Source organism: Zingiber officinale, chromosome 7B (genome assembly GCF_018446385.1).
Source record: "Zingiber officinale cultivar Zhangliang chromosome 7B, Zo_v1.1, whole genome shotgun sequence".
NCBI lineage: Eukaryota > Viridiplantae > Streptophyta > Magnoliopsida > Zingiberales > Zingiberaceae > Zingiber > Zingiber officinale.
Window position 1 is genome coordinate 29175730 of NC_055999.1, and position 27067 is coordinate 29202796.

The window sequence follows — 27067 nt, forward strand, 5'->3', positions numbered from 1 at the left end:
TTAAGTTGTGTGTTCAGCACGGGATGCTTAATTTCATCGGGAGACCAAAACCAATTCCTCCTCTCGGTCCCTATCGTAGCCTCTAGTATATAGAGATTTATACCCACCGCATACCCACCTTCTTACCCATCCAATGGGGCCGGCCAAGCTAGCTTGGAACCCAAGCTAGGGCCGGCCAAGACCAAGTGGATGAGCCATGTAGGTGGCCGGCCAAAGCTTGGGTCCCAAGCTTAGGTGGCCGGCCACTAGAATATTAAAAAGAATTTTTATTAAAATTATTTCTTATGTGGATATCATGGTTTAAAAATTAAAAATTTCCTTTTATAGCTTTCTACAAAAGATTAAGAGAAGAGATTAATCTCTTTCCTTATTTGTAGATTAAAAGGATGGTTTTAATTTTTGGCTAAAACTTTTCTTATTTGTAAATCATCTACATGTTTAAAAGAGAGTTTAAAATTTGAAATCTTTCCTTAGTTGTTGATTACAAGGTTGATTTTAAATTTTAAGAAAACTTTCCTTTTTAATCATGCTCATGATTTAAAAGAAAGTTTAAAAATTAAATATTCTCTTTTATAAGTTTTTACAAGAGATTAAGAAAATATTTAATATCTTTCCTTATTTGTAGATTAAAAGAGATTTTAATTTTTAGAGATAACTTTCTTTTTATCCACATGTTTAAAAGAAAGATTTTAATTTATTAAATTTCCTTTTTATAAACCAATCATGAAGGGATTAAATTATTGGAGAAATTTTATAAATTTCTGGAAACAAATTAGGAAGTTTTAATTCTTGTTTTAATTAAAACTTTCCTTGATTTGGGGCTTGAGATGGCCGGCCATTGTATTTGAAAAAGAAAATTATTTTTAATTAAATAATTTTTCCTTTTCAATGGAAAAAGAATTAAGGAAATTTTTATTAAATTTTCCTTATTTGCCAAGACAAAGGATTATAAAAGAGGGGGTAGAGAAGGCTTCATAGTTAATAATCTCTATTCTTTTCCTTCCTCTCCTCTTTGGTTTTGGTGGCCGGCCCTATTTCTCTTCTCTCCTCTTGTTGGCCGAAACTTATCTCTTGGTGGAGCTTTTGTTAGTGGCCGGATCAAGGAAGGAGAAGAAAGAGAGAAAGCAAGCCTCGTTTCTAGCATCCCTTGGAGCATGGTGGTGGTGGCCGAACCTCTTCATCCTAGAAGAAGTTTTGATGGCCGAAACTTGCAAGGAAGAAGAAGGTGATTGGTGGTTTCTCATCTCGGAAGATCGTTGCCCACACAACGTTCGAGGTTAGAAGAGGAATACGGTAGAAGATCAAGAGGTCTTTCTAGAAGGTATAACTAGTAATTTTTCCTTTCCGCATCATGCTAGTTATTTATGGAAATAATACCAAATACAATAGGCTTACTATTTTAGTATTTCGAATATGTTTTTCGATGATGTGTTCTTTTGTTTTATTTTTCCTTGTGATTTGATTGTTCTTTTCGATTAACCTAAAGTTATTTTAGGAAATTAAATATTAGCTTTCCATAAAAGGTTTTGTCTAGTCGGTGGTGGTTGCTCCCATATCCAAGAAGGCCATGTGCCTCGCCACGTCAGTACTGGGAACCAATTATGAAATTAATATTTAATGGAATTAATAACTTAAGGTGACTTGGGTCGAACGTGTTAAGTTCCGCAGGAGATCCAAGTTAAAAACCTAAAAGAACAAATAGATTAAGTTTTGGATCAAACATGTTAAGTTCCGCAGGCGATCCAAAATTTAATTTAAAAGAACACATGGTAGCTAGGAAAAGGTTCAGATCTTTGTACAAATTTTTTGTACAGTGGAACCTCTAGGTTTTCCGAGTAGCAACCAACACTTGAACCATTTATTTTTCTTAGATCCAGATGATCTAACAGAACCAATAGCCACATAGGCTAGTACAGAAATCCTTGCGGATTCAATTCTCTCCGCCTCCAATTTTACATGGCGTGAGACGTCAATGAAAATCTTAATACTCTCACTGTGAGTTAGGGTCTACTTTATGGTCTTCCAAAAATCTGGAAGGGAACGAATAGCTACTTGAACTTATTGTTCATCGGTAAACTCATGATCAGCAGTTTTAAGCTCCCAAATCATATTCGATATCTTCCTAAGGTGTTGAACCATTGAAAGATTCAAACGCTTCTTGTAGCTGTCAAACTTAATCGTCAGTTGTCGAAGCTTGCTCAAACTTATTCCACTGTATTTCTCCATAAGGGTTACCTAGATTGCATGAGCCGTAAAATACGGCTCATATTCAAAAACTAGGCCATCCACCATTAAACTAATCAATATTACATTGGTAATGAAGTCCTTTATCTTCCATGCCTTATAGGCATCAAGATCTCGTCTGTTCTGTGTTGTGGGACCATCTACAGGTTCTTCCATAACCTGTTTTACAACCTCAAGAACTTCTATTTTCTCAAGAACATATTATATCTTGAGCTGTCAAATTTTATAGTTATTCTCATATAATTTCTCTCTGTTATTGAGTTTAACCATGATGTTCTTATTTGCCATGATCTAATATAAATAAATATATTATTTAGTATTTAGTGTAATTCATATGCATGTAATTTATGATTGACTTAATGTTAATTTGAGTTGGTTTACAAAATCAAGTGATAACTATGTTTTTACTCATCATTTGTATAACCAATCAAATCAACATTGATCAATACTAGTACACACATCCTAACTAATGAACTTAATCATTATTCTATCATAAGCCCCCGAGGTTATGGTGCAGCGGTAGGGCATCCAGGTTATCACTCAGGCACCCGCGATTCGAGCCCCAGCTATGGCGAATTTGCAGGAATTTTTCCTCCAAATGGGGCATGCAACTAAAGGATACTAGGGTACTGGGTTGCCTGTTGCGAGCGCTTCCCGATTTACCTTAGTGGCCGGTGGGAAACATCCGTGGGGCCGGGTCGGTCTGTAAAATACCGGAAAATGGCGAATAATGATAAGGGAATTTTCTAGAATTTTTAGAAATTTTTTTGAAATTTTTCGGAGCTTGTATGGCTCAGGTTACGGGGATAAAAATGGGGTCCGGGAAAGCTTCTTTAAGCTACCCCATTTAAACGAGGAAAAGTTGCATTTTTTTCCTTTTCTTTCATTTTCTTTTTTCTTTTAATTTTCTTCTCCTCCCCCGTGCCCTCTCCCGAGCCCTCATTGGCGCCGATCCCTTCTTCCGATTTCCTCATCTCCTTCCCCTCCTCTTCATTTTCTCCATGCCCTAACTGCTCCACCAACCGGCGCCGCATGATTATTCTTCTCCTTCTTCTCCCGAAATTCTTCCCCCTCTTTTGATCTGAGCGTTGGCGCCTCATGCTAGCACCGTGATCTTTATCGCGCCGCTGCCTCCCTCTCCCTTCCAGCGACGCCGACTGGACCGCCCGACACCACCCGATTGTTGGTCGTCGACTCCCCTCTGCCCTAGCGTCGACGTCCCACTCCTGACGCCACAGCGTCGCGGCCGATCGCTAGCCACCCGAGCTCTCGTTGCCGGCTAATTCCATGTGCCCTAACCGCCAGCCACCGAGAGCCCTCCGATTTCCGCCATTGTGCCCTAGTTGCGATCCTCCTTAGCCACCGCCCCTCTGACCCGATGCCCTAGTACCATTGTTGTTCTCTGCCGGTTCACCACCACAGTAACAAGTGGAGTTCGCCTGAGAGAAGGCTGCTAATTTGGATTTGGAGTGAAGCTTGCAAGGTATTAGATTAGCAGGATTTGATTTCATGACCTGTACTGGAATTGTAAGCTATATGATGGATATTTGACCTATACAGTAGGGTTTGGGAATTTTAGTGTGGATTTGGAGGCTAGCGGCTCCACCTAGCTCCGGCCAGCATATCCGGCAGCAACTTCTCCGACTGCGATTCAACAGAGGAGGGCCAAATTGGGTAAGTTGTGCCATGGATTTATTACATTTAGTGTTGGTCTATATTAAGTTGTTGTGATTGACTATGCTTTATAGCAATTCCTAATTGGGTCGGAATAGTTGATTCAGAATTATTATGTTAGCAGGAAAAAAAAATGGGCAACAGTAGATCATCTTTCGATGGTGAAACCCTTTCAGTCGTGAGCCACCATTAGCTACGACAAATTTGGTGAGTTGGTAGGGATAAGTTAGCTATTTAGTTCATGATAGATTTAGCTCACTAGTTCATATTTGACCTAGTTGTACCATGTGTTATGTGTTTGCAGGACTTTGTTTGGAGACAACCGTCTTGATACGAGATTTATTGCGATATAGACTACGTATAAAGGCGGGTACCTCTTGACTTATCTTTTATGATATTGTCAATTGGATATGCATAGTATTTTATAGCTACAAGTAATGATCATGTTTATCTTTGGTATGTCATGGTTTGATACTCATAGCATGTTTTGTTTTGTCGCTTGTTATGTATCCATGTTTATACCTCGTGATTATTGCCATGAGTACCTTAGTTTCTAGAGTAAGTGACATACCATGCTTTACTGAGTTTAGGACTAGATTCTGGATTTTTATTATCTGGCATGTATACCTATATTTTTATATCATATCTGATCTGTGTACCTAGACCCTTTTGCTTTGATCCATGTATATTGTTGGTACATATTTTATAGAGGTGGATATGTTCAGGACCTAGGTTGTTATACCATAGAGGACCTGTATACCCTAGATCTGTGGATTTGACTTACTCGTACTAGGGTACACATTTATATATATATATGGATTTGGTTCAGGATATTGTCATGCTTAGTGTCATGCACCATTTGCATGATTGCATGTTGCGTGATAGGCTGCTCCATTATTGTAGAGCATATCGTCAGTTTCATCATTGTTCGGTGCTCCGTTGGTCCGCTCATGGGTAGCGTGACGCAGCGTGGTAGCACGTCTGTTTGGCTCTGTCGGTGCTCCGTTGGTCCGCTCATGGGTAGTGTGACGCAGCGTGGTAGCACGTCAGGGATCCCTCCCCTTCATCGTGTACCGGGAGATGAGAGCATTGCACTCCCCCACTTATGATTTGAGATAGGAGGACAGGTGTACTCCGACAGCATCCCGTCCACTCGGTCACTCATCAGGAGTAGTGACGTCAAAGTGCACGATTGTCACAGCCCTACCCACTCGGTTTCACCATTGTGTGTGAGATGGCTAACTGGTGTCAGGGGTGACCATGTCATTGGCATCATACGCATTGATGCATTTATTGCTTGTGCTTGCTGCATTTATTTGCTGCATTTGGTTGGATGCATATGTTTGACATACATACAGGATTTATGACACTCTCGGTTTGACGACCCTTTTGTTCTGGATAGGAGTTCCTGGTGAGTACAGCTTCCTCAGTTACCTTTCAGTTTTGCATTTTTCCTATATATGATTAGGAAGTTGTATTCCATGTTTATTGTTGTTAGATATATCTTACTAGACGTGTCTATTGGTATTCGCTGAGTTGTTGAACTCACCCCCGTTGACACTATCTTTTCCAGGTACCAGGTTGTTTATGAAGTCACTTGGAGTATCCTGTCTACTAGTCCCCACGTCACATCAGAAGACCTGTCTCCGCTTGTGTTTATTTTGTTTTGTTATACGAAATTTGTGTATTTGACTTTGTGTTCCGGTTTTGTTTACATAGTGTTATGTTGTTGTGTGGTGTAAGCCTAGCCGGCTAGCAGTATTTTGTTTTGTTTTGTATGGGCTTGTATTTATGTTTTTCCGCTGTGTTGGTTTTGATTTCAGCCGAGTGGGCTGATAAAAATATATATAACTGCGTGGTTGTTGTTATATTTGTCCAACCGTGTAGGCTGAGATTATTAACTGCGTGGTTGTGTATATATTCCAGCTGCATGTGGCTGATGTATATTATGTCTGTAGAAATGTTTCAGATTGTCAGCCATACAGGGGAGGTGCTGTCGAAATTTTCTTCAGACAGGGACTTCCCCGGGGCGTGAAACGGTCACCCCATGCTCGACGTTACCCAACCTGGTTAATCATTTTAATCATTATTCTATCATAATTTCTTTAATTAAATCAACTAATCATTTACTAAGATGAACTAATCATTTATTATGTATCATGTAGAGTAATCAACATATGAATGAACATATCATTCATATAAACATGCTGCATATTGCTAACATATAACAAACTAACATGAACTAAATAGACTAATATTGTTCATACATAATGACAATAACAATAACAGAACTCTAGCAAACTAGATAGGCTAACACCACTCCCACTAGGACAGACACTAGTACAGTGGCCAACATAATCCCCTTCAACCTGGACTTATTTGAGGCAATCTCAGATAGACCAACTTCAAGATTTTCAATTTGATCTATCATCGAAAGTTCTTCAGAATCCTCCTTAGATTCTTCAAGATCCTCCTCTAGATCCTTCTCAAATTCTTCAAGATCTTCCTCTAGGAACTCATGGTGAAGTAGTTCTACCCACAACTACGCATATAAGATTATCCCTTTGGAGAGCCTCCATATTTGGTGTGCTACCACCTTTGTATTCTCCGACAATAAATGAATCAATGCCCATGTCCTGTAATTATTCAGGATTGAAAACTCTTCTTGTTCGAGTTTTCAGGACTGGTAATCATCCATGTCATCTATAAATTGAAATTAAATAAGTCGGTACAAAATTAACTAACGAGTACAAAACCGGCTTAATTTAATTTATACAGGTATAGAACCAATATTATCAATAAAAAAATAAATCTTTTTGATTTTCAGGAGTCTAAATCAACTGACCTATTTGATCAGTCGATTGGGAATCTAGATCTTGAGCTTTGTCTAATGTCCTTGTTAGAACTAATCTAATTGGATAGGGATCTTCTGTACCTATTTTCTATTATTGTTTAATTTATGTCCATTTAAGTCAATCTCAGACTTATTAATCAAACTCTAATCCATTTAATTAAACCAATACCCATTGATTTAAGTCTAACCCATTAGAATAAATCTAATATATTTTAGTTAAACCAACTAATGGTTTAAATCACAGATTGGGTCAGATTGAACCAAACTAATCTGGTCAAATTAGTCTGTATAAATCAACTAATGATTTGAACCAGCTCTTGGTTTAATCAGATCAAATTGATCTGGTTGAACCAACCAATGATTTAAATCAGAACTAGGTTTTTATTGAACTAAAACTGATTTGATTAAATCAACTAATGGTTTAAATCATACTTGGATCAAAAACCCGATTCGATGGGCTGATTTGGATTAAAATAGATCTGGTTCAATGAACTATTAAATAATATATATCATATATTATTGTTATTTTCTGGTTTTTTTATATTTTGATTTTATAAAGCAAATGTGCACATAGATAACTTTTTCTTTTTTGTATTGCAAAAAAACTTTAATTACTGTGTGTGCATGAAGAAACCTTTCGTCTTCTTTGTCACTTTCGCCGCACGCCTTCACGCCTCACGAACCACAACGAATGTAGTCGTCGACCGTCGTCATCCTGGGATAGTTGTCGGCCCTTTCCGACGTCGGACATCGGTCGCTCTTGGTCCAACGCAATCATCGGCGTATGTTTGCACAAAAACAATGAGAGGCGACCCACAACTGCACGGCAGCCACGGGCGCATCCTCGGCTAACCAGGATGCTCTCGTCGATCCCAAGAAAAATGTTGCCAACGACCTTCCACCATGCGAAGCCCGACTTCGATGGAAATCGTGACACTGTCGTATTTTTTCGACCTGATGTAGCACTATTCACAACAACAATGTTTCTACCAGTGAGCGACGCGGTCGCTGACAACATCCCTCTTTCGAGATGTTGTCCCCGACAAGCAATGATCTCCCGACATAGGAGTAAGTTTCATGAATTTTTAGAACTATTGCTCATACCATTGTTGATAGTTCTAAAGTATGAAAAATATATAAATACAAAAACTGTAAAACTCATAGTGATCTCCCATAATAGATCTTGATCTTCACTTTTCATACAAAACGAAAAACTCACGGTGATGCTTGGAGGAGAAGATCGGAGAAGACATCGAAGAATAACTTGTCGTAGGAAGAATGATCATGAACGAATCGAAAAGTTCTTCATGATTCCACGAACTAAATCTCAAGTCTCGGATGTTCTTATTCTCTGCAAGACATACAATCTCGGTAGAATTCTGACAATAGTCCTATTGTGCTTCGATCTCATATGTGTACACAACATAGCAACCTTTTCCTAATGCATACATCCCTCCTTCTCTCTTGCACCACTTGTCTTGGATGCTCTTTTATAGAGGAAGATAATTCTTCCTCTACCTCCGTTAATAGAGAAAGGTGAAAAAGTTGAAAAATGAAAGGTAAGAGGCACCCTTTCACCTCTTAACACCAACAATTTGTCCACCCTTTTTTTATTCATAGATTTGTAACATTAATTGTCAGAACCTTTTTTTTAAAAAAAATAATTCTATCAAGGATTCTTAAAATCACTTGGGACCGTATTCATATCACATCATCTTTGCTGTAATTTAATTAATCTCCTGATTAATCGTTGATAATCGTTGTCAGCGGGTGAATGTTGGTTCGTGAATGATGATGATGGGCGTAACCGATTTAGTATTCGAATAGGATTTACCATCAATGAGGAATGACTTGATTTCTGACCGATGTAAATATTATTTTGAATTATCTCGTAAAGGGTGGAGTTACGATATTAGTTCAATGTAGGCCAATTGTGTCTATCGTCGATAGGCAAATTGTGGAGGGCACCTCTCTCGGTCTAGTTCTAGTGGTAGGCTCGACAGTAGTGTCATGGCTGAAGCTCTTTGCTTTGCAAGTGCGGCGTCAATACCTAATGTGAGAGAGGCTTATTTCAGTTCACAAGTCACAACAAGACCGTAAATCAAGAGATGAGATCTTCTGTCCCGAAAATGTTGTGTCCCCGTGATCCAGCGCCGATCGGACGAATATGACATTTTCATGATGTACACTACATCCTTTAGATGTGATTTAATTCGTCCGATCAGCACTGGAACATAGAGACATAATATTTTCGGGACAGAGGATCTCATCTCAACATTGGGATTTAGCCATTAAATATAGTTCGAAAGTAAATTCACTCAAAAGTAAATTTCAAATGAAGAAAGATGTCAGCGTCATCATAGGTTTAGGGAATTAGGTTTATTTTTTTATTGAACTTCCTTACTCGCTGTAGAGGGCGCCGCAAGTGCATAGGCCAAAGGTCGGAGCAAGGGCAAGACATGTACGGAGACGAAGTTTAATTAGGGCTATGTAATAATATATTTTTTTTATCTGAGTTGTGAAATATTTTATTTTTGTCCGGACCAGCTACCCACATTGGGCTCGTGCTGACTCCATCCCTATCTCGTGCTCCCTATTTTAGAAGACCAGTCGGGTAAAGTTGAATAATTCCTGATGATTTATTCCTTACAAAATATGTAGAACGGTTCTAGAGGAACTTTTAAGATGACGAGATCATCTTTTACCACCAGCTAATGACGATCGTCCATCTTTAAGAGTAAATATAGATGGACCGTCAATTTGTTTAATCAAAGGACAAATTTAAAAGTTATATTAATTCGTGACAAAATTTTAATCTGCATTAATTAAAGACCAAAGGTAATGGCCAAACAAAGATGAATAATTTGGTAACCTTTGACTCTCCCTCCATGAATATCAGTATTAAATATAAAAAGGACCTAAGTAGGACAATAATCAACTTCAGAGGTTTTTTAGATAATTGCCCAAAATAAAATTACATAATTTTAAATTATTTTTATTGTAATTTAATTTACGTAATTATAAAACTTATGCTCATCTTACCATAACCAGGTGAGTTTTAAATATATTTTTACCACTTTTGATAAAATTTTGTTGAATATCAGCGTTGAGAAACATGCTTTAAATAAAAAAGAAATTTAAAGCGAAAATAATTTATTCTAAATGTATTTTTTAGGCAAATACAATTACTTAGTTTAAAATAATTTTTATTCTAATTTAATTTAGTTTATATAATTCAAAGAGTGCTTTGCTTATTTTAATCAAAATGGCATAGGCAATATTAATCAATTTTATAGGTGTTCTAAGACAATTACCTAAGATGATTATCAAACTAATTTGAAATTTGAAGCTGCAATTATTTTATCATTAATTTTCCACCATATCATCATTATGAATATAATTGAAATTGTCACTTATGGTAATTAAAATTTGCTAACTATATATCAAGTCTAATTTTAACAAATATAATTGTTTTAAAATTCAGTCAACAATAATTTACATTTTTAGAAATCATTTTAATGTTGTTTTTATTAAGTTCAAATTTTACAATGAATTATGATTTGTGAAAAATTCATGTTAATATCCCTAAAATTTTAATGATTATATATATGTTAAGGGATCGATTTACCTTAAAAACATTTAGAATTTTAAATCAAATTACTCAATTTTAGTATTTTTTTTACTGAATATGGAAATTAGTCATTTTTATGTAGAAAATAAAAGGTGAATTCTTTTCCTATTTTTTAATCTTTTTAAAATAAGTGAAAGAGAGGAGAAAAAGACAATATATAAAAAAAATATACCAAATTCATTTTTAAAATAGTAAATTAAATATAAATTGTTGATTATTGTACTTGTATATTTATATAATAATATCCCATAGTTTATTAAACTTAAACTCTACTCAATAGTATTTTACATAAATGTCCCTTCAACGGTTATTAATGAATTTAAAGTAATAAATCAGTTAGTGGCTAATTAAAATTATAATCGTATTATAATACAATTAAAAAGTTAAGCAGCATGTAAAGGCATCTTAATGAGGTCTATAAATAAAGGACCTGAAAGAGACCCACCACTTCACCCGATCACAAATGGAGGTGAAGTGGAGGAAGTTTTAGAGCAAGCATCTGATGGGCAGCCGACAACCATCGCCTTCCATTGACACCGACGCCGACGCCGCCGCCGCCGCCAAACGCCGCCACCAAGAGGTGCTCCTCGGCAAGTACGAGCTCGGGCGCCTCCTTGGCCGCGGCACCTTTGCGAAGGTCTACCTCGCCCGCTCCGTCTCGGACGGCGCCGACGTCGCCGTGAAGATCCTCGACAAGGCGGAGATGGTGGAGACGGGGATGGCCGACAGCGTGCTCACCGAGGTCGCCGCCATGCGCCGCCTCTCCCACCCCAACATCCTCAGGCTCTACGAGGTGCTGGCGACGCGGTCCAAGATCTTCCTCGTCATGGAGCACGCCCCCGGCGGCGACATCCTCGGCCGCGTCGCCCGCCGCCGACTCCCGGAGCACGCATCCCGGCGCTACTTCCACCAGCTCGTCTCCGCCCTCCACTACTGCCATGCCCGCGGCGTCGCCCACCGCGACGTCAAGCCCCAGAACCTGCTCCTCGACCGCGACGGCAACCTCAAGGTCTCCGACTTCGGCCTCGCCGCCCTCCCCGACCGGCTCCGGGACGGCCTCCTGCTCACCGCCTGCGGCACGCCGGCCTACACCGCCCCCGAGGTCTTCCGCCGCAAGGGCTACGACGGGGCCGCGGCCGACGCCTGGTCGTGCGGCGTCATCCTCTTCGTCCTTCTCGCCGGCTCCCTCCCCTTCGACGACGCTAACCTCGCCGTCATGTACCGCCGGATCCACCGCCGCGACTACGAGCTCCCTCCGTGGATCTCGCCGCCGGCGCGCCGCCTTCTCGTCCGCCTCCTCGACCCCAATCCCGACACCAGGATGACCATCGCCAACCTATTCGACCACCCTTGGCTCAAGCGCTCCCTCAGCTTGGACTCCCAGCTCGACAACCTCTCGCCGCCCCCTCTCACCGCTGCGCATGCCATGAACGCGTTCGACATAATTTCCCTCTCCTCGGGTCTCGACCTCTCCCCCTTCTTCGACGACGCAAAGGCCAAGAAGGAGAGGCGCTTCACCTCCACGCACACCATCGACAACATCATGGACACGATCCAAGTCACCGGAAGCAAACTCGGCTTCGTGGTGGTGACAGAGAAGTCGGCGGCGACGGCGGTGGGGGGTTGTGGCTCTGTACTCTCAGTGGATGTGTCGGAGGTACTGTCGCCGCTTCTGCTGGTGGAGATGAGACTGCAGCACGACTGCGTCAGCGACGCCGCCGAATTCTGCTGGGAGGACGTGAAAGCAGAGCTCGGAGACGTCGTGTTCTCTTGGCACGAAACAGAGCAGCTAGAATCCTAGCAATCTCGGGAGGAATCCATGGCCACAAACAATGTTTCAGGAATCTGTTCTACATTTTCTTTGCAGTCCCATTTGATGTTTGATAGATTAATTAATTAGCGGAATGAAGAATTGTGAAAGGGATGTGGATTTGAGGAAAGTTCATTAGGAATCAAAAGCAAGGGATCGATTGGCGGCTCAGGCAACATTCTTCTTCTTCCTGTGATCATTGTGGGTATTAAACAAAGCTATCGCTATTGCTTAGTGATTCTCCGTGTCATGACATGTTCTTGGTTGATCACTCTGAATTGATTGCTTTAGGTGGGAACAAGCAGCTTTACTTAATTTTTGTTTTTTTTTTAAATTCAGGTGTCCAACAAATCTTAGAGGTACCCCACTTTTAATTCGTCTAAATTCTAAACACAATTTATGCAGCACTCAAGAATGATTAGATGATCAATAAATATTACAGTTAGATATGTAAAATTATAATAAATATGCACATCAAAATATATATCTATAGAGGATAAGATTTGGTTATCGTATTCAAACCAAGTGAACTTGATTGAAGAATCTATTTCTTGCTATTGTAAGTTGTTTTATAGATAATTAATGCATCATACAAGTTCAAAAAGCATGTTGATGAAAGTGAAGGGCACTAAATAACTGACCCACTTTCATTGGTTTAATGTCTAAATCTCTCATCGCCACCATCCTAAGAAGCAATGTATTGCTCCGGTGATTTGAATTTAGCTAACAAAGTGACAGTTTGCAAGAAAACTGAACACAAAAAACAAAAAGCAATAATGCAGACGACCTCAAATACTCTCAACCGTTGTATCCTTCACGATGATAACAAATGTGGAGAATAATCTATGAAAAAGTAATCAAAGGTCATGAATCAAGTAGGACCGCACTGGACAAGCAAAATTCCCACTTGCAGCAAACAGCCTTGTAGAACCACAACACTATTTTATTATGCTGGAGACATCAAAATCGATATTAGTGATAAGTATTTCTAAAAGCTAAGAACACGAGTTAGACCGATAGTAGAATCTACTGCATACAGTGGTTGCAAGCTAAGCAATCTTATTGAATGTTTCTACTTGATTTATGCAAAATAAAATGAGCAAACCTGTTGTAGTTGGGCAGAGCAAGAACGAGTCAATCATAAAGTTGATAAAATATGGCTGTCAACAAAATTACAAACAAATTTGGTTACATAATCATTAAAGAGCTCAGATGATATTTTATAAGGTTCAGAGAGAAAACTAGATCAAAAGCACAGGCAACCAAAAGCTGTAAATTTTCTTAATGCACGTCATGCATTTTGGTAATGGTGCAACTTGTAGAGAAAAACCTTTCCAGCAGCATTTCCTACTGTCATAAATCCACCTCCAGGGCTGAAATCAAGACAGCGAGGATACTGGATGCTAGATCTCGTAGGAGGATAGTTTGAGAATACATTGTACGATGGGATATGCACCAGCTTTAGACCATTCTTACTCACTCTCGAGATCATAGCCAAAATCTGACTGTCATGGTTGAACTTCATATGATCAACCATTGTTGTTAAATTTTCAATAGTCTTCAATGGCTTTTGCTTTCCCCCAAGAAACTCCTCTCTCTTGTAAACATTAACAATACCACTGGCTGAACCTGAAGCAAACATAGAACTATCTTGTGAAGCACAGAGGGCTGACCCACCTATGCTACCATCGTCAGTGCCCTTGTGAATGCACCTCCTAGTTCTGAGATCCCAGTGATAGACATGTCCATCACCTCCACCGCTCAATAGCTGCTGCCCACCGTCAGCAAAAGCCAGACATCGAGCACTTCCATTCATCTTCAAAGTCCCAATTAACTCCTTTGTTCGGGATGAAACCAAAAGGATGTAACCTTCATTTCCAATGAATGCAATGGTGTTCGAATCAGGAGAAACCTCAAAAGCCTCCAAGCTTTTCTCTTCTCTCCCAGTCAAGGGACCTATCTTACTCGCAGCTGCTTTAACCAAATCAATGCTGTAAAAGAATTTCCTCCTGCCTGAAAGTATAACCTCAGAACCATTGGGTAAAAAGGATGCCTTATGAACAGGGCAATCCTCAATAAAGATACTTTGTATTTGAGGATTGCGCTTTCCATCCACTTGGAAAAATCTTATCCGCCTATCAAGTCCAGCAGTCAGAAGTAATTGACCATTTCTGTGAAACTGAACTGAATTGATTGGACCATTAGAGGGCTCCTCGGCATTAGCATTTACCATCCTCGAGTATTCCAGTAATCCAGGTAAGAGTTTAGTATTGCTCTTTATGACAAGATCATCATTGCTACGAAGAAAATCATTAGCTTCAGCATCCTCGTAGCCATGGGCAATAGTGACACCACTTTCATCATAAGAGTCTTCATCAAAATCACTTTCATGAGCATTCTTACCATCAACATTTGCCCACTCTGTTCCTGGGTTTAGCTTAGCATGTTGAGCCCTCAACCGAGAAATGTAATCTGTACCAGAAATAACTTGCTCATTAGCCTCCTTCCTAAGCTTCCTCAACCTATTCATACGAATTATATTGACCTCTGTCCTTTCCTCCTCCTCATCTATCCATGCAGGTTTTCTCTCTTCTTTGTTGGTGTCTTCTGCAGCCATAGCATGCAGTTCCTCTTCATACACAATCATCTCATTGCTGGTGGACTTATCCATGAAAAACAATGGGGCATCTGCTTTGACCTGCTTCTTGCCATCAGCATTGAATTCCTTCCCAAACTCCAAAGGATTATAAATAACACCAAACAAAGAACTCTCAAGACTCTTCATCTTCTCTTCTGCATCTTTTTGTGCCTTCTCCTTCGAGGCATTCTTACTCTGCCGCCTTTTCATTTTCTCTTGTTCAATTTCTTGTGCCTTTTCGTTAAGTGAAACATCCATATCTATACTATTCTTTGATTTTTTCTTCTTTTTCTGAGAAAAATCATCAGTCTTAACACTTCTCTTCTTTGATTTTTTCAACTTAATTTCCTCAATCAAATCAACTTCCTGAACTTCATCATCCACAACCGCATCAGCTACCTCTGTATCAAGTTTATTGCCCTTCCTTTCATTCAGAAGCACGCTTTGGGAAATTAAGCTCATTTTAACTGCAAAAGGAACAATTTAATTAGAAATCAAACAGTATGATGCAAATATGAAAAACAATATAAATATGAAGCAAATGTAAAAAATCAAGTAAACAATAGATGTAAAAAGACATGTAAAACAGAAAAAGAAGATGCATAAGTACAGTCAATATGAAGGAATGCTAAGTCTGGCATTCAAAATCTGGTGTATCTAAACTAAATCATAACCAGTATCATGTCAAAGATGATAATTACTCGAGGAAGGCTCAGCAGAAAGCAATAAATCAAGTAGCTTTTAACCAGAAAAAAGAAGCAAAATAAACAATCATACTATTATATTCCAAGTACACAAAAAGGAAATTACAACAAAGTGCCTGTGGTTATCAACGTATCATAAGGGTTACCATGAAGAAGTGTGCCAATTTGTCTTACAAAAATCAAATGCATCACAACTGAGCTGCATCATGAAATGGGAAGTGCAGACAAGATAGGATTACAAGATCTATCAGCAAAACATTTGAAAAGGTCCAGACCTAAATAGCCACTGCATTTGGAAAATATGCCATTTAATTAACACAATCAACATGATTTCATTCATAGAAAGTAAGACATTATAATTAAGACACAAGTGTAGTTCATGATGCAAACTTTAGAATCAGCATCCAAACACTTCAGCCAGGAGCATGTTATGCCAAATACTTTATAGCCAAATAGCTTTCAGTCCATAGTTATTAAACCAAACCAGACATAGACCTGATCATAATTGGGGTCACTAGTACATTCGTCGAAATAGTTGGCTAGTCAGTTAGACTGCACGTCAGCTTGAACTTTAAAGCAATCTGACCCATTAGTCAGACAAGTGTAGGATAACTGCAGTGAAAATTTAAATTTCTACATTAGTAATGGATAAGGATCATCATCCTTATACTATAAGAGCACCCACATTGGTGCTAATGTGTGGGTGTTATAACACCCAAATGGTATTACAATCAATGTGGGCGGGTGTTATAACATGGTGACAATCAAAAGCAAATCAACTATACAACAACAGCAACAACAACCAAATTTTATCCCACTAGGTGGGGTCGACTATATAAATGTCACCAAAATTAATTTAAATTGACAATTATAAATATTTTAAATTTTTATATAATCATCTTAACTAATCTATTATGACATTATTAAATGTTATTTATAATATTTTATAAAGATATTAAATATTGCTACTAATATTTATTCACAATATAATACATTCATCAAATAATAGAAAAATTACACATTATCACAATTTAATTATCATTACAATTCCCCACTATAAAAATAGAAACGTTTTACAACAAAAATATATAATTCATTCACCACATCATCATAATTCATCTCATCATCACAAAAGTATAAATATAATACTAATGTAAAAGTATTGAATCCAATGCTAACTAAATACTAACAAAACATTGAGTTTTAAAACTAACAAAGTCTTATAAAATAAAATCTCAACTAATTTACTATCAAACATCTTCAACCATCATATACAAAATCCAAGTACCTATCACTTACAAATACAATCCATAAATTTGTATAAGTAAATTAAACAATGAAAATATAAACCTAATAAACATAATTTAAAAGATTGAATAACATACCAAATGAGAAACATATAAAGTATCATTCCATATGGACTAATAAAAATCTTCGCTTATTGCCAACTGCAAACATATTTCATATTTATTTAAAATTTTAATAACATGATAAATATAAAAAATGAATAATATTTCACTAAAAGATTAAAATCATACTAGATGATAATGTCAAGCTATTATTTCTCCAAGTGTATCCTCAAACCTTTGTAAAAGATCATAAGATCTAATTAAATTTTTTTCGGATTCTAAGACAACTAGTACTTATACTTCACACCAATTTGGTCCTAGTTTTTGTCTCCCTACTATATTTTTTTGGATCCATGCTGAGGAGCACTCCCTTTGCTATAATTTTTGTTAAATAAAATAAACTTTTGATTGAGACAGAACTTCCAATCTACCTGAAAGTGCAAAATATAGCAAAAGTTTTCAAAAGGTGTGGAACATATAATAAAATAGAAATTAAACAAATCTTCCCTGAAAGGTTGTTAAATATTAAAATGCATGTATTCTAAATTTAACACCCATAAATAAAGAACTATGCCACAGGTGAAATTTAAGTATAATAAGAACTCCCATAAATAAAGAACTATGCGACAGGTGAAATTTAAGTATAATAAGAACTGTAGGCCACAAATACAGTTTACATGAAATTTAAAGAGACACAGGATAAGTCTCTACAAATCAAGAATGAAATATCATAAGCTAAGATTTCAACTAATATTAACAAGATTTCCAATTGGCAAATAAAATTTCACAAGGAAGAGAACTCAAGATATAGAGAGATCTTTATAACATAAGGACTCAAGAGGATACAACAATATATGGTATCTCATAATTTATCTCACCTAAGAAAAATCAAAGTGTAAAAAAAACAAAAGGTAACAAGGAAAGACCTTTAAAGCTTCAAGTTTCTTAGACCAAAACTTCCACCGTATGCTTCCTTTAGTCTTTTTTGCCTCTATTGTTCCTGTGATTGAGGAGGGTTTAAGGTTCTCAAAAATAATAAGGAGAATGACTTGGTTATTTAAGGATGCAACTTGGTTAATTTAAGGATGATAAGGAGAAAAATATATAATTGAATTAAATTAAAGGCAGCAAGAAATATCTTGAAATAATAATAATAAAGCAATGCAAACAATGAACTAATACAATTACTAAACTAAAGTCTATGAAACATTTCATCGAGCACCTTGCAAGCATCATCTAAATCGAACTAGATACATAAAATCTAAAACATGGGGAATTAAAGTCAATTACAATTTAATCAACAATGAATTCAAACCAGCATTAAAACATGAACACAAGCAATCAATGAATACATCAAAGAAGTAGATAATCAAATCACACATCATACAAAATGAACCAAGCTTGCTTTGGATAGCTATGATGGAGTTTGAATGTGGGCCGATCTATTGGAAGAATGGAAGATGGACTGAATGGATGAAGAAGATGATGAAATCTTGTCTGATGCGAGAGAAGAAGCTATGATGGGTTACCTTTGAGCTCCTACTTGCTTGCTGTTGTACAAAAAAATGAAAGATAACACGGAAAGACCTTTAAAGACAGATTACCCTAAGACAAATTGACAGTACAAAAAATCGAACACAAACAAGCTAAGGTAACAAGGTAATAAGGTTAATTTAAGGATTCAAAAGCTTACCTTAAGCCTAAGGAATCACGGTGGAGGTAGTGCTGTGGAGGAATAGGGAGGACAAAGTGATGCGTGAGCGAAGGCGAGAGTGGGTTAGGGAGGACAAAGGCAGAATCACGATGGAGGCAGTGTTGTGGAGGAATTGTGGTGGAGACGCGCGATGGAGATCGCCGGCGGTACAGGTCTGCGTTGAGCGTGGGTGAGAGGAGCGGCGACGGCGAGAGCAGATTAGGGAGGAGAAAGGGAGAGGAGCGGCGCGTGAGCGTGGGTGAGAGAGCGGTGCTGGCGAGAGGAAGAAAGAATCGGCGCGGCGCGTGAGGATGGCTTAGCGTTAGGTTACAGTAGGGGGAAAAAAAAAAGATGGGCTTAAATAATTATTATTAAGAATGTTATATATATATATATATATACAGAGATTGTATGCTGCGGTATCTTGCTGCGGCGTTTTTACGGCATTGCTATTGTGGCATTGCTATTGGGGCATTGCTATTGTGGCAGCCACGTAAACTAAGGCAGCCACGATTCCACGTCAACTAAAACCAAAACTCGGCCAAAACCAAAACTCTCCCGCCGCGACACTCCACAGAAAACCCTAGCCGCCCCGACCTCTCCCCTCTCCTTCTCCACTCTCCCGCCGCGACTACCCTCCTGCCCTAGCAGAAGCGAGTCGAGTCCCCGCGCGAAGAGAACCCCCGACCTCTCCCCCCTCCTTCTCCTCTCCTGCCGCTCTGCCGCGCGAAGAGAACCCCCCGACCTCTCCCCCTCCTCCTCTCCTGGCGCGAGCCCTAGTAGAAATGAGTCGAGTCCCCTTTTGCCGCGCGAAGAGGCCTCTCCTGCCGCAAGCCCTAGCAGAAGCGCCTCTAAGTAGCTCTTTATTGGTAACTTTTCCAATATTTATGCGAACTGTAAATGAATTATCTCTGTTTGAGTCTAAGTAGGTCCTCTCCTATGAGTCCTAGCAGAAGCAATACAAGGTGACAACTCATTTCATCAGAAAATATTTTCATATTGACCAAAATTGTCCTTGATTTTTTTTTTCTCTTGCTTGCAAGCGTTATTTAAATTAGATCGTTCCCACATGAACAAATGCAGTGGTATTTTACATAACTTGGTTCCTTTCCTATAAGACAGAAACAGATTAGGTTAGCTTCGGTGCAGAATGAATTATGGTTTGCATGAGAAGGTTGAACCTTTTTTTTTAAAAAAAATATATAAATGTTGAAAGTTTAAAATTGGACAACAACTTGTCTATTGAAGGAGATTATATATTAAAAAAATATTATTTTTATTACATATTGTTCTAGTGAAAAAATATTTATCCTAGAATCATAACCATCGCCAACCGTTGATATATGGACAATCAAAATATACAAGCAATCAAGTCTATGGCGTTTAACTGCAAAGTGACAGCAAGGCAGTGAAACAATCATCAACCATAGCACTTCATCCAAATTATCTGAAAGAATGTGATAACGTTCCTGAACATTGAGTAGATTGATATCAATAAATGACAAGATTTTTTGAAGTCCAACAAGCATAAAGTTTAGGAAAATGCCATTGTACCTTCAGTATAACTGAGAGAATTTTATATGCTTTTTTCTGTAGTATCCCATCTTCATCCTATGATAAACAATAATTTACTTAAATCACATAGTTTTGAGAGAAACTTGGAAATGGTAATTATCAAGACTGTGTGGTACCTGGAAAGCAAGCTCAATAGCCTTGAGCAACGAGTAAATCTCGGTATCATCCAGTCCAGGCAGAAGTGAAGATGCCAAGTCACTTTCTTCATCATTTATTTTGACTGTATGTGCTATAAATACCTAACACCAATTACATGTAGTATTTTGTTTAATTCAACAAATTTTAATTTTTATATTGAATTAAGCAGGGTTGGTGCCATAGCTGGATTTCAATAATAAAATGGTGAGCCATTTGATTTGATTTTAGCTTCCTATTTTAATTTCACAATCTGTATTATAAGATTAGAATTTATTTTTGAAATGTTTATTTATTGTAATGTAGGGAAAAACATATGTGGTTTTTGTTGGACGGAATCCCGGTGTTTATGATAGTTGGAAAGAAACTCATACTCAAGTTATCAAATATAGCGGTGCATTGCATAGATCATATCTCAGTAAAGAGGAAGCATTTAGAGCTTTTAATTCATACAAGGAGAAACAACATGGTTTCTTTGCCCCTACTGTCCAAAAATGTTCAAGCTCAACTTTGGGTTCAACTTCAACTGCATCCTCAAGTTCTAGTGAAAAAATGAAGCAGACTGAAGAACTAGCGAAGTTGATAAAAAGTCAGCTAGATTTAGCTGATGAATATCGTCGTAATGCAGCTAAGATCACCGAGATGTGTGAAGAGATAAAAAAAAATGGACTCTGTTCATATTAGTGATTAATCGGTAGACTTCTTTATTTAGTTGGATAAATGTATTTTATGTTAGACTTTTTTATTAAGTTGGATGAATGTATTTGACAGGAGACTTTTTTATTTAGTTGAATGAATGTATTTGACAGAGTTGAATGAATGTATGTATTTGACATAATTTCCCCGTACATTGCCAAGAACCATTATGACCATATGACCAAAAGACAATCATATATTATCCAAAGTTTTTGTTTTGTGTATATAGCAGCTCCAGAACCATTATGACCATCAAATAGCTGAAAAGTAAACAGAAGTATCAAGTTAATAAATATTCTGCAAGATCACAGAAAATTGGAGTTAGAAAATGTGTTTGCTAAAACAGAGCAATTGAATGTGACATTGCCGCTGAAACTTGCCAAGATGAGATAACGAATAGTATTCAGTTTTGTGTAGCTTGCATTATGGATCTGGACTTTATAGATTAGCATTGTTGCTCCAAAATTTGGAAGGTAAATTGCACAGAAGTAACTCTTCCTGATTCCAATCAGTGCAGCAAGGATTTGAAGAGTTGCTTCTGGTAGATAATTTGCACAGAAGTAACTCTTCTTGATTCCAACAAGTGGATATAAGGAATTGAACAACTGTTGTCCAAGTACTACCTTGAGTCTCTTGACCAAGTGGCATTCAGATTACAATTATCTTGTTTGTCAAAGTTTCTCACCTTACTATCCTATGGGCCTCACTAGTTGGAGACATTAAACTAATATCTAAACACTTGGAATAAAGCAACGCATGCTTCAGGATACAGAAATTGTAACACTGTCAAAAAAAGATTTTCCAACATTAATCATGTAGAATCTGACCACATTAATGCAGAATCACACAAGTATTATGTATTTTAAGCTACCATGTTTGTGCCGTTAAATAGATAAATAGGTACAATCAAACATTTCCAACATTGTACATCTTTCTTACACGAAATAAAATAGGTACAATCAGACATCCAGCCTTAAATCTAAACAAAATCAGCATCCCATTACAGCACAGTTGAAAACGTCTCAAGATTGCATAATGACAAACGTCTCAGTTGAAATCAGCATCCCATGCCTGTAAAAATCAGGACAAATAAAGGATGGAGTTAAGTATGAAATAGATAAATAAACAGACAATCATTTAGTGCAATTTTAAATTCAACATGAATCCAAGATAGCTTGTAAATTAATGGATTACTTCTGGTTATTCATCACCAACACAAATCTCAAAATCAAAAATAGGAAAAGAATTAACCATCAGTATTTTTTTATTATCATTTTACTAGTATTACCATTGCATTGGGGATACTGAGATCAAAACAACACATTACTTTACAAGTCAAAAGTGGGCATGATTGTTTTTTTCAGTACAAGGACTAAATTTATTGGTACAAACTAAGAGATAGAGTTATTTTAGTTGGAAAATCAATGGATAAACTCAATATAAGAGGATGAACAAGTGGGCTAGAGTGTGTTGGATACAAATAATAATAATAATAAAACGCCAATGAGCACATATGGATAAACTTTATACAATCCAACTTCAACAGCCATCTCGCCGTCCACAATCATGTCCCCATTGGACAACGACGCATCTCCCTAACTCTGCAACTGACACTACAAATTTTATGCTATGCTGGATAAAGCACTCACCAGTAGCATTCAAAACCATGGCATGGGAACCTAGCATTTTCTTATATAAAGAGATGAGATTACTAAAAATTATAATTGGGATCAAGAATGTCTTCAAATCTTTGAAAATGAAGGTGTTATGAAAGATGAACAGAAAATTCGATGCCAAATGGACTTTCAAATAAAAAACCAAGGAAAATCAATTTTGATGTTTGATTTGGACAAACTGCAAAACAATTCAATGAAAACTGAATACTGCAAAAATGAATAAATCATATTTAGATGATGTTAAAATAACATATTTCCCTATATTTCCTAACAATATAAGAGTGGAATGCCAGGGGAAATCATAATGAAGTTACTTCATGAAGAGACATAATTAAGCTAATATACAATAGTAATATATGAATTGTGGAAGATATTAAACCACAAAGAAATGCACTAAAGATATCAAACATACAAAGAAATGCACTAAACCAATCAAACATACAAACAAAGAAAATAGATATACCAACCATAGATAATTACAACATCTTAGCGCATGTTATTAGAACCTGTAACAATAAAGATAATTTATTAAGTTTATTCTCTCAATAAACAATAAACCACTATAATTTAAAAAATTAAAACTTTAATAGTACCGGCTATATATCCCAAATCCAGTTCATATGTGTCGTCAAGACTGATATGATTATTATCTTCAATTGATCTGATAATTGGCACATTGTCATATACAAAAGATAATAAAATAAATTTATTTGCAAGAAAAATTGAATCGACACATACCCTTGTTGCAAATTGGGACAGTTACGCTTGTCATGTGACACTCCTCGAAGTCCGCATCCACGACAAAGCCTAGAATTTGATGTTGATTTCTCCTTTGATGATTTTAATCTCTTTCCACATCCCTTAGTTCTTACTACAGAAGGATCAATAATACTAAGAGTCTCATCCATTGAATTTTTTTCTTTGACTTCTATCACTGCATGTTGTATTAATGGACATCTCTTGAATTTTGTTGTAGATACAATCAAATTGTTCCTCCAAGAAGGTTGTTCTCTCATTACTCAAAGATGCATCATCAACTAACACTGAAGCTTTATAGGATAACCTCGAGTGCCTCGACATCAAATATCTTTCTGAATCTGGATCATCAATGACATTTTGCTCTCCTAAAGCATACATTGCTCCAACTTTTGCATATCGCGCCCATCGTTTGAGTATATACATATCAGGCAAATGAAACACTTGGTTGACACGAAAAAAAGCTAACATATGTCTACATGGAATGCCCTCAAACTCAAATTTTCTGCAGCTACACGATATGTAATCCCTTTGTTTGTCATGCATGAGCACTCTTGATTTTGAGGAAGAGGAACTTTGAAATTTCATCACGTGGTAAACCGCTGAGACAACTTCTGTAAATGTTTGTTGCACATAATAACTATGACTCTCGATCATTTCACTTTGAAACTCCAGCCATTTCTTTTTTATGTACAGCTTAACCATTTGACTTTCCATTGGCCAGGTCGTATTAACTTTGGGATTCTCATTCATATCAATATGGTCCGCAACTAACTCGTTGTGTCTTTGGTGTCTCAGTGCTCTATTAAAACGTGTGATAAAATCCATTAATGAGTTCTTATTTGAGACATATTTCTTGAAAAATGCATGTGATCCTTCAGATCTTTGGCTACTTGACATTCCCGCAGAAAATACATGACTAAAATATGCTGGCACCCATCTATGTCGCAATTCATACATCAAGGACAACCAATCATTCTTCTCTAAGTTAGCTTCCTTGATAGTCTCTTCCCATGACTTCTCAAAATCATCAGGTGTTGTAGAATTTGCAATGATGTTCTTTATGCTGTGATAATGGTTTCGAAAACTTAAAGGGTCTAATTTTTCTGGGAATTTGTTCAATATGTGTCATAAACAATATCGATGCACTGTTTGAGGCAAAACCTGTGTAATAGCTTTTGTCATTGCAGGATCCTGACCAGTGATGATAATGTTTGGTGCACCTTTAGGCATGGCTTCTAAGAACTTTGTAAGCAACCAAACAAAAGATTCAGTTTTCTCATCACTAAGAAACCCACAACCAAAAAGAATTGTCTGATGATGATGATTAACTCCTACAAATGGTGCCAAAATCAAACCATATTTGTTGGTGTTATAAGTTGTATCAAATACAATAGCATCACCAAATACACTATATGCCCTTCTTGATACATGATCAGCCCAAAAGCACCTACTAAATCTGTTATCTGAATCAGTCTCGTAGGCAAAGAAAAAAGCTGAATTCTTCTCCTGCTCAGATGTAAAAAAACTCGATAAGTGTTTCAGCATCAATACCCTTTTGTTCATCCCTTAGATTTCTCTCAAAGTTTCTAATATCAGTTTCTGTACAACCTACCCGTTCAGGGCCTCCATACTCTATCTCCAATAAACGAATTTGTTGACAAGTTGGTACATTGGCCTCTGAAAATTATTTTGTCAATGCTTTTTTGGCTGCAGAAACACTACGATGTGAGCGAAGCAAATGCACCTTTGATGGAGTTGAGAGCGGATGATTATGAGCTTCTATAAAGTTACAGATAATCCAATCGGGTCCCATCTGTTTCTTGACAAATGCAATATTTGCCTTACAACCCGTTCTATCTGTGCCACGTGCTCTTTCCCTTATTTGTTGATCAGGGTTTGGATGTTTATTGTGTCGCATTAGATCTGTATGTCCTTCTTTAAAGCATACAATTTGTTTCCATGTGACTTCATTTGTCATTTTGTTTTTCCTGCTCGTGCTATTCCTTGAACTAAATCCGGCTTCTCGTGCATATTGGTTATAGAACGAATATGCATCCTCTAAAGATGAGAATTCCATTCCAATTTTTGGCTTTCGATCATCTGCAACTTGGGGAATGAATTCCTTATCATCAACTCTATTTTCTTCCATTTCTAGACGCCCTCGCATTATATTTGACAATAGATAAATAAATAAAAACTGTTTAAATTAACAGAATAAAACAAAGGTGATTCTGATATAGACACAACATCAAATCATAAACAGGATATAAATAAAAACTGTTCCAATTAACAGAATAAAACAAAAGTGATTCTAATATAGTAGATGCATGATTTCCTAACGGAACATCAGCTAAGTTAAACATGGAATTGAATGTCAAAAATACAACTATAAGTTAAATATAGTACTGTTTAGGTTTCTAGTACTTGAATCTCAAGTTAAATGTTACCTCTCCCATTAGTGACATGACAGAAACAGATGCAATAAGTATTCACACACAATTGTTCTTTAGTTAAATCTATACAACCCAAATTGTGCCCAGGTTCATCTTACTGACTTCATGGGCTGTGCCTAGCATGGCCCCTGACTGCCTGTGCCGTGCTTCATCTGGAATGACACAGAAATGAACCAAAGAGAAATCTTTGATGGAATTACCATCAATACATCATTACAACTCGTAACTGATTATCCTTTGTTTTGCTTTTCTACATACTGTTTATTAAAGGAGCAGAGCAAATTTTCATATTGACTGTGTCCCTTGGCTCTATAAATGAAGTATTCAAATACCATAAAGTGATTATTTGAACGAGATTGGAAAGATATTAACATTTCTAATGTGAATTGCAGATAGAACTGATTTGTCTGTTAAATGCAAGCAATAATCAACATTTTCTTTCATTATAGAAACCTTAACGAAATACAAAAAGAGAGAACATTAGAGAGCAATAAAGACCTACTTAGACTCAAACAAAGATAATTCATTTACAGTTCACATAAATATTGGAAAAGTTACCAATAAAGAGCTACTTAGAGGTGCTTCTGCTAGGGCTTGCGGCAGGAGAGGCCTCTTCGCGCGGCAGAAGGGGACTCGACTCGCTTCTGCTAGGGCTCACGCCAGGAGAGGAGGAGGGGGAGAGGTCGGGGGGTTCTCTTCGCGCGGCAGAGCGGCAGGAGAGGAGAAGGAGGGGGGAGAGGTCGGGGGTTCTCTTCACGCGGGGACTCGACTCGCTTCTGCTAGGGCAGGAGGGTAGTCGCAGCGGGAGAGTGGAGAAGGAGAGGGGAGAGGTCGGGGCTGCTAGGGTTTTCTGCGGAGTGTCGCGGCGGGAGAGTTTTGGTTTTGGCCGAGTTTTGGTTTTAGTTGACGTGGAATCGTGGCTGCCTTAGTTGACGTGGCTGCCACAATAGCAATGCCGCAAAAACGCCGCAGTAAGATACCGCAGCATATACAATCTCTGTATATATATATATATATAAGATCAAGCTTTGTTTTTTTTAATTTTTTTATTTTTTATTATTTTAAATAAAAAAAATTAATTAAAAAATTAACATTTTCTTATATAAATTTCTAATACATTAATATATCCCCTCAACATATTACAATACTCAATAAATACTTAAATTAATTTTATTT

General features: G+C 37.4%; 3 protein-coding genes across 8 annotated transcripts; 2 read left to right on the top strand and 1 right to left on the bottom strand.

Moving 5' to 3' along the window:
• Positions 1–10827: 10827 nt before the first annotated feature.
• LOC122005622 (CBL-interacting protein kinase 4-like) lies at positions 10828–12451 on the top strand. The gene has a single exon (XM_042560729.1). It carries the CDS (start codon positions 10906–10908, stop codon positions 12202–12204), a length of 1299 nt encoding a protein of 432 aa, XP_042416663.1. The 5' UTR covers positions 10828–10905; the 3' UTR covers positions 12205–12451.
• An 890-nt stretch (positions 12452–13341) lies between these two features.
• Positions 13342–18962, bottom strand: LOC122005623 (U3 small nucleolar RNA-associated protein 18 homolog). 6 transcript variants are annotated; one of them, XM_042560733.1, is made up of 4 exons: positions 18598–18962; positions 18434–18454; positions 17831–17904; positions 13342–15318 (listed from the first exon to the last, which is right to left on the bottom strand). In XM_042560733.1, exon 4 carries the CDS (start codon positions 15311–15313, stop codon positions 13505–13507), a length of 1809 nt encoding a protein of 602 aa, XP_042416667.1. In that variant the 5' UTR covers positions 15314–15318; positions 17831–17904; positions 18434–18454; positions 18598–18962; the 3' UTR covers positions 13342–13504. The 6 variants fall into 6 exon arrangements, with proteins under 6 accessions (XP_042416667.1, XP_042416666.1, XP_042416665.1 ...); XM_042560732.1 differs by having other exon boundaries at positions 18292–18454; XM_042560731.1 differs by lacking the exon at positions 18434–18454 and having other exon boundaries at positions 18598–18961.
• Positions 18963–19066: 104 nt separating this feature from the next.
• Positions 19067–21155, top strand: LOC122005624. Its single transcript, XM_042560736.1, has 3 exons — positions 19067–19466; positions 20480–20514; positions 20614–21155. The coding sequence occupies exons 1-3, from the start codon at positions 19383–19385 to the stop codon at positions 20861–20863; spliced, it is 369 nt and encodes a 122-aa protein (XP_042416670.1). The 5' UTR covers positions 19067–19382; the 3' UTR covers positions 20864–21155.
• Positions 21156–27067: the final 5912 nt, after the last annotated feature.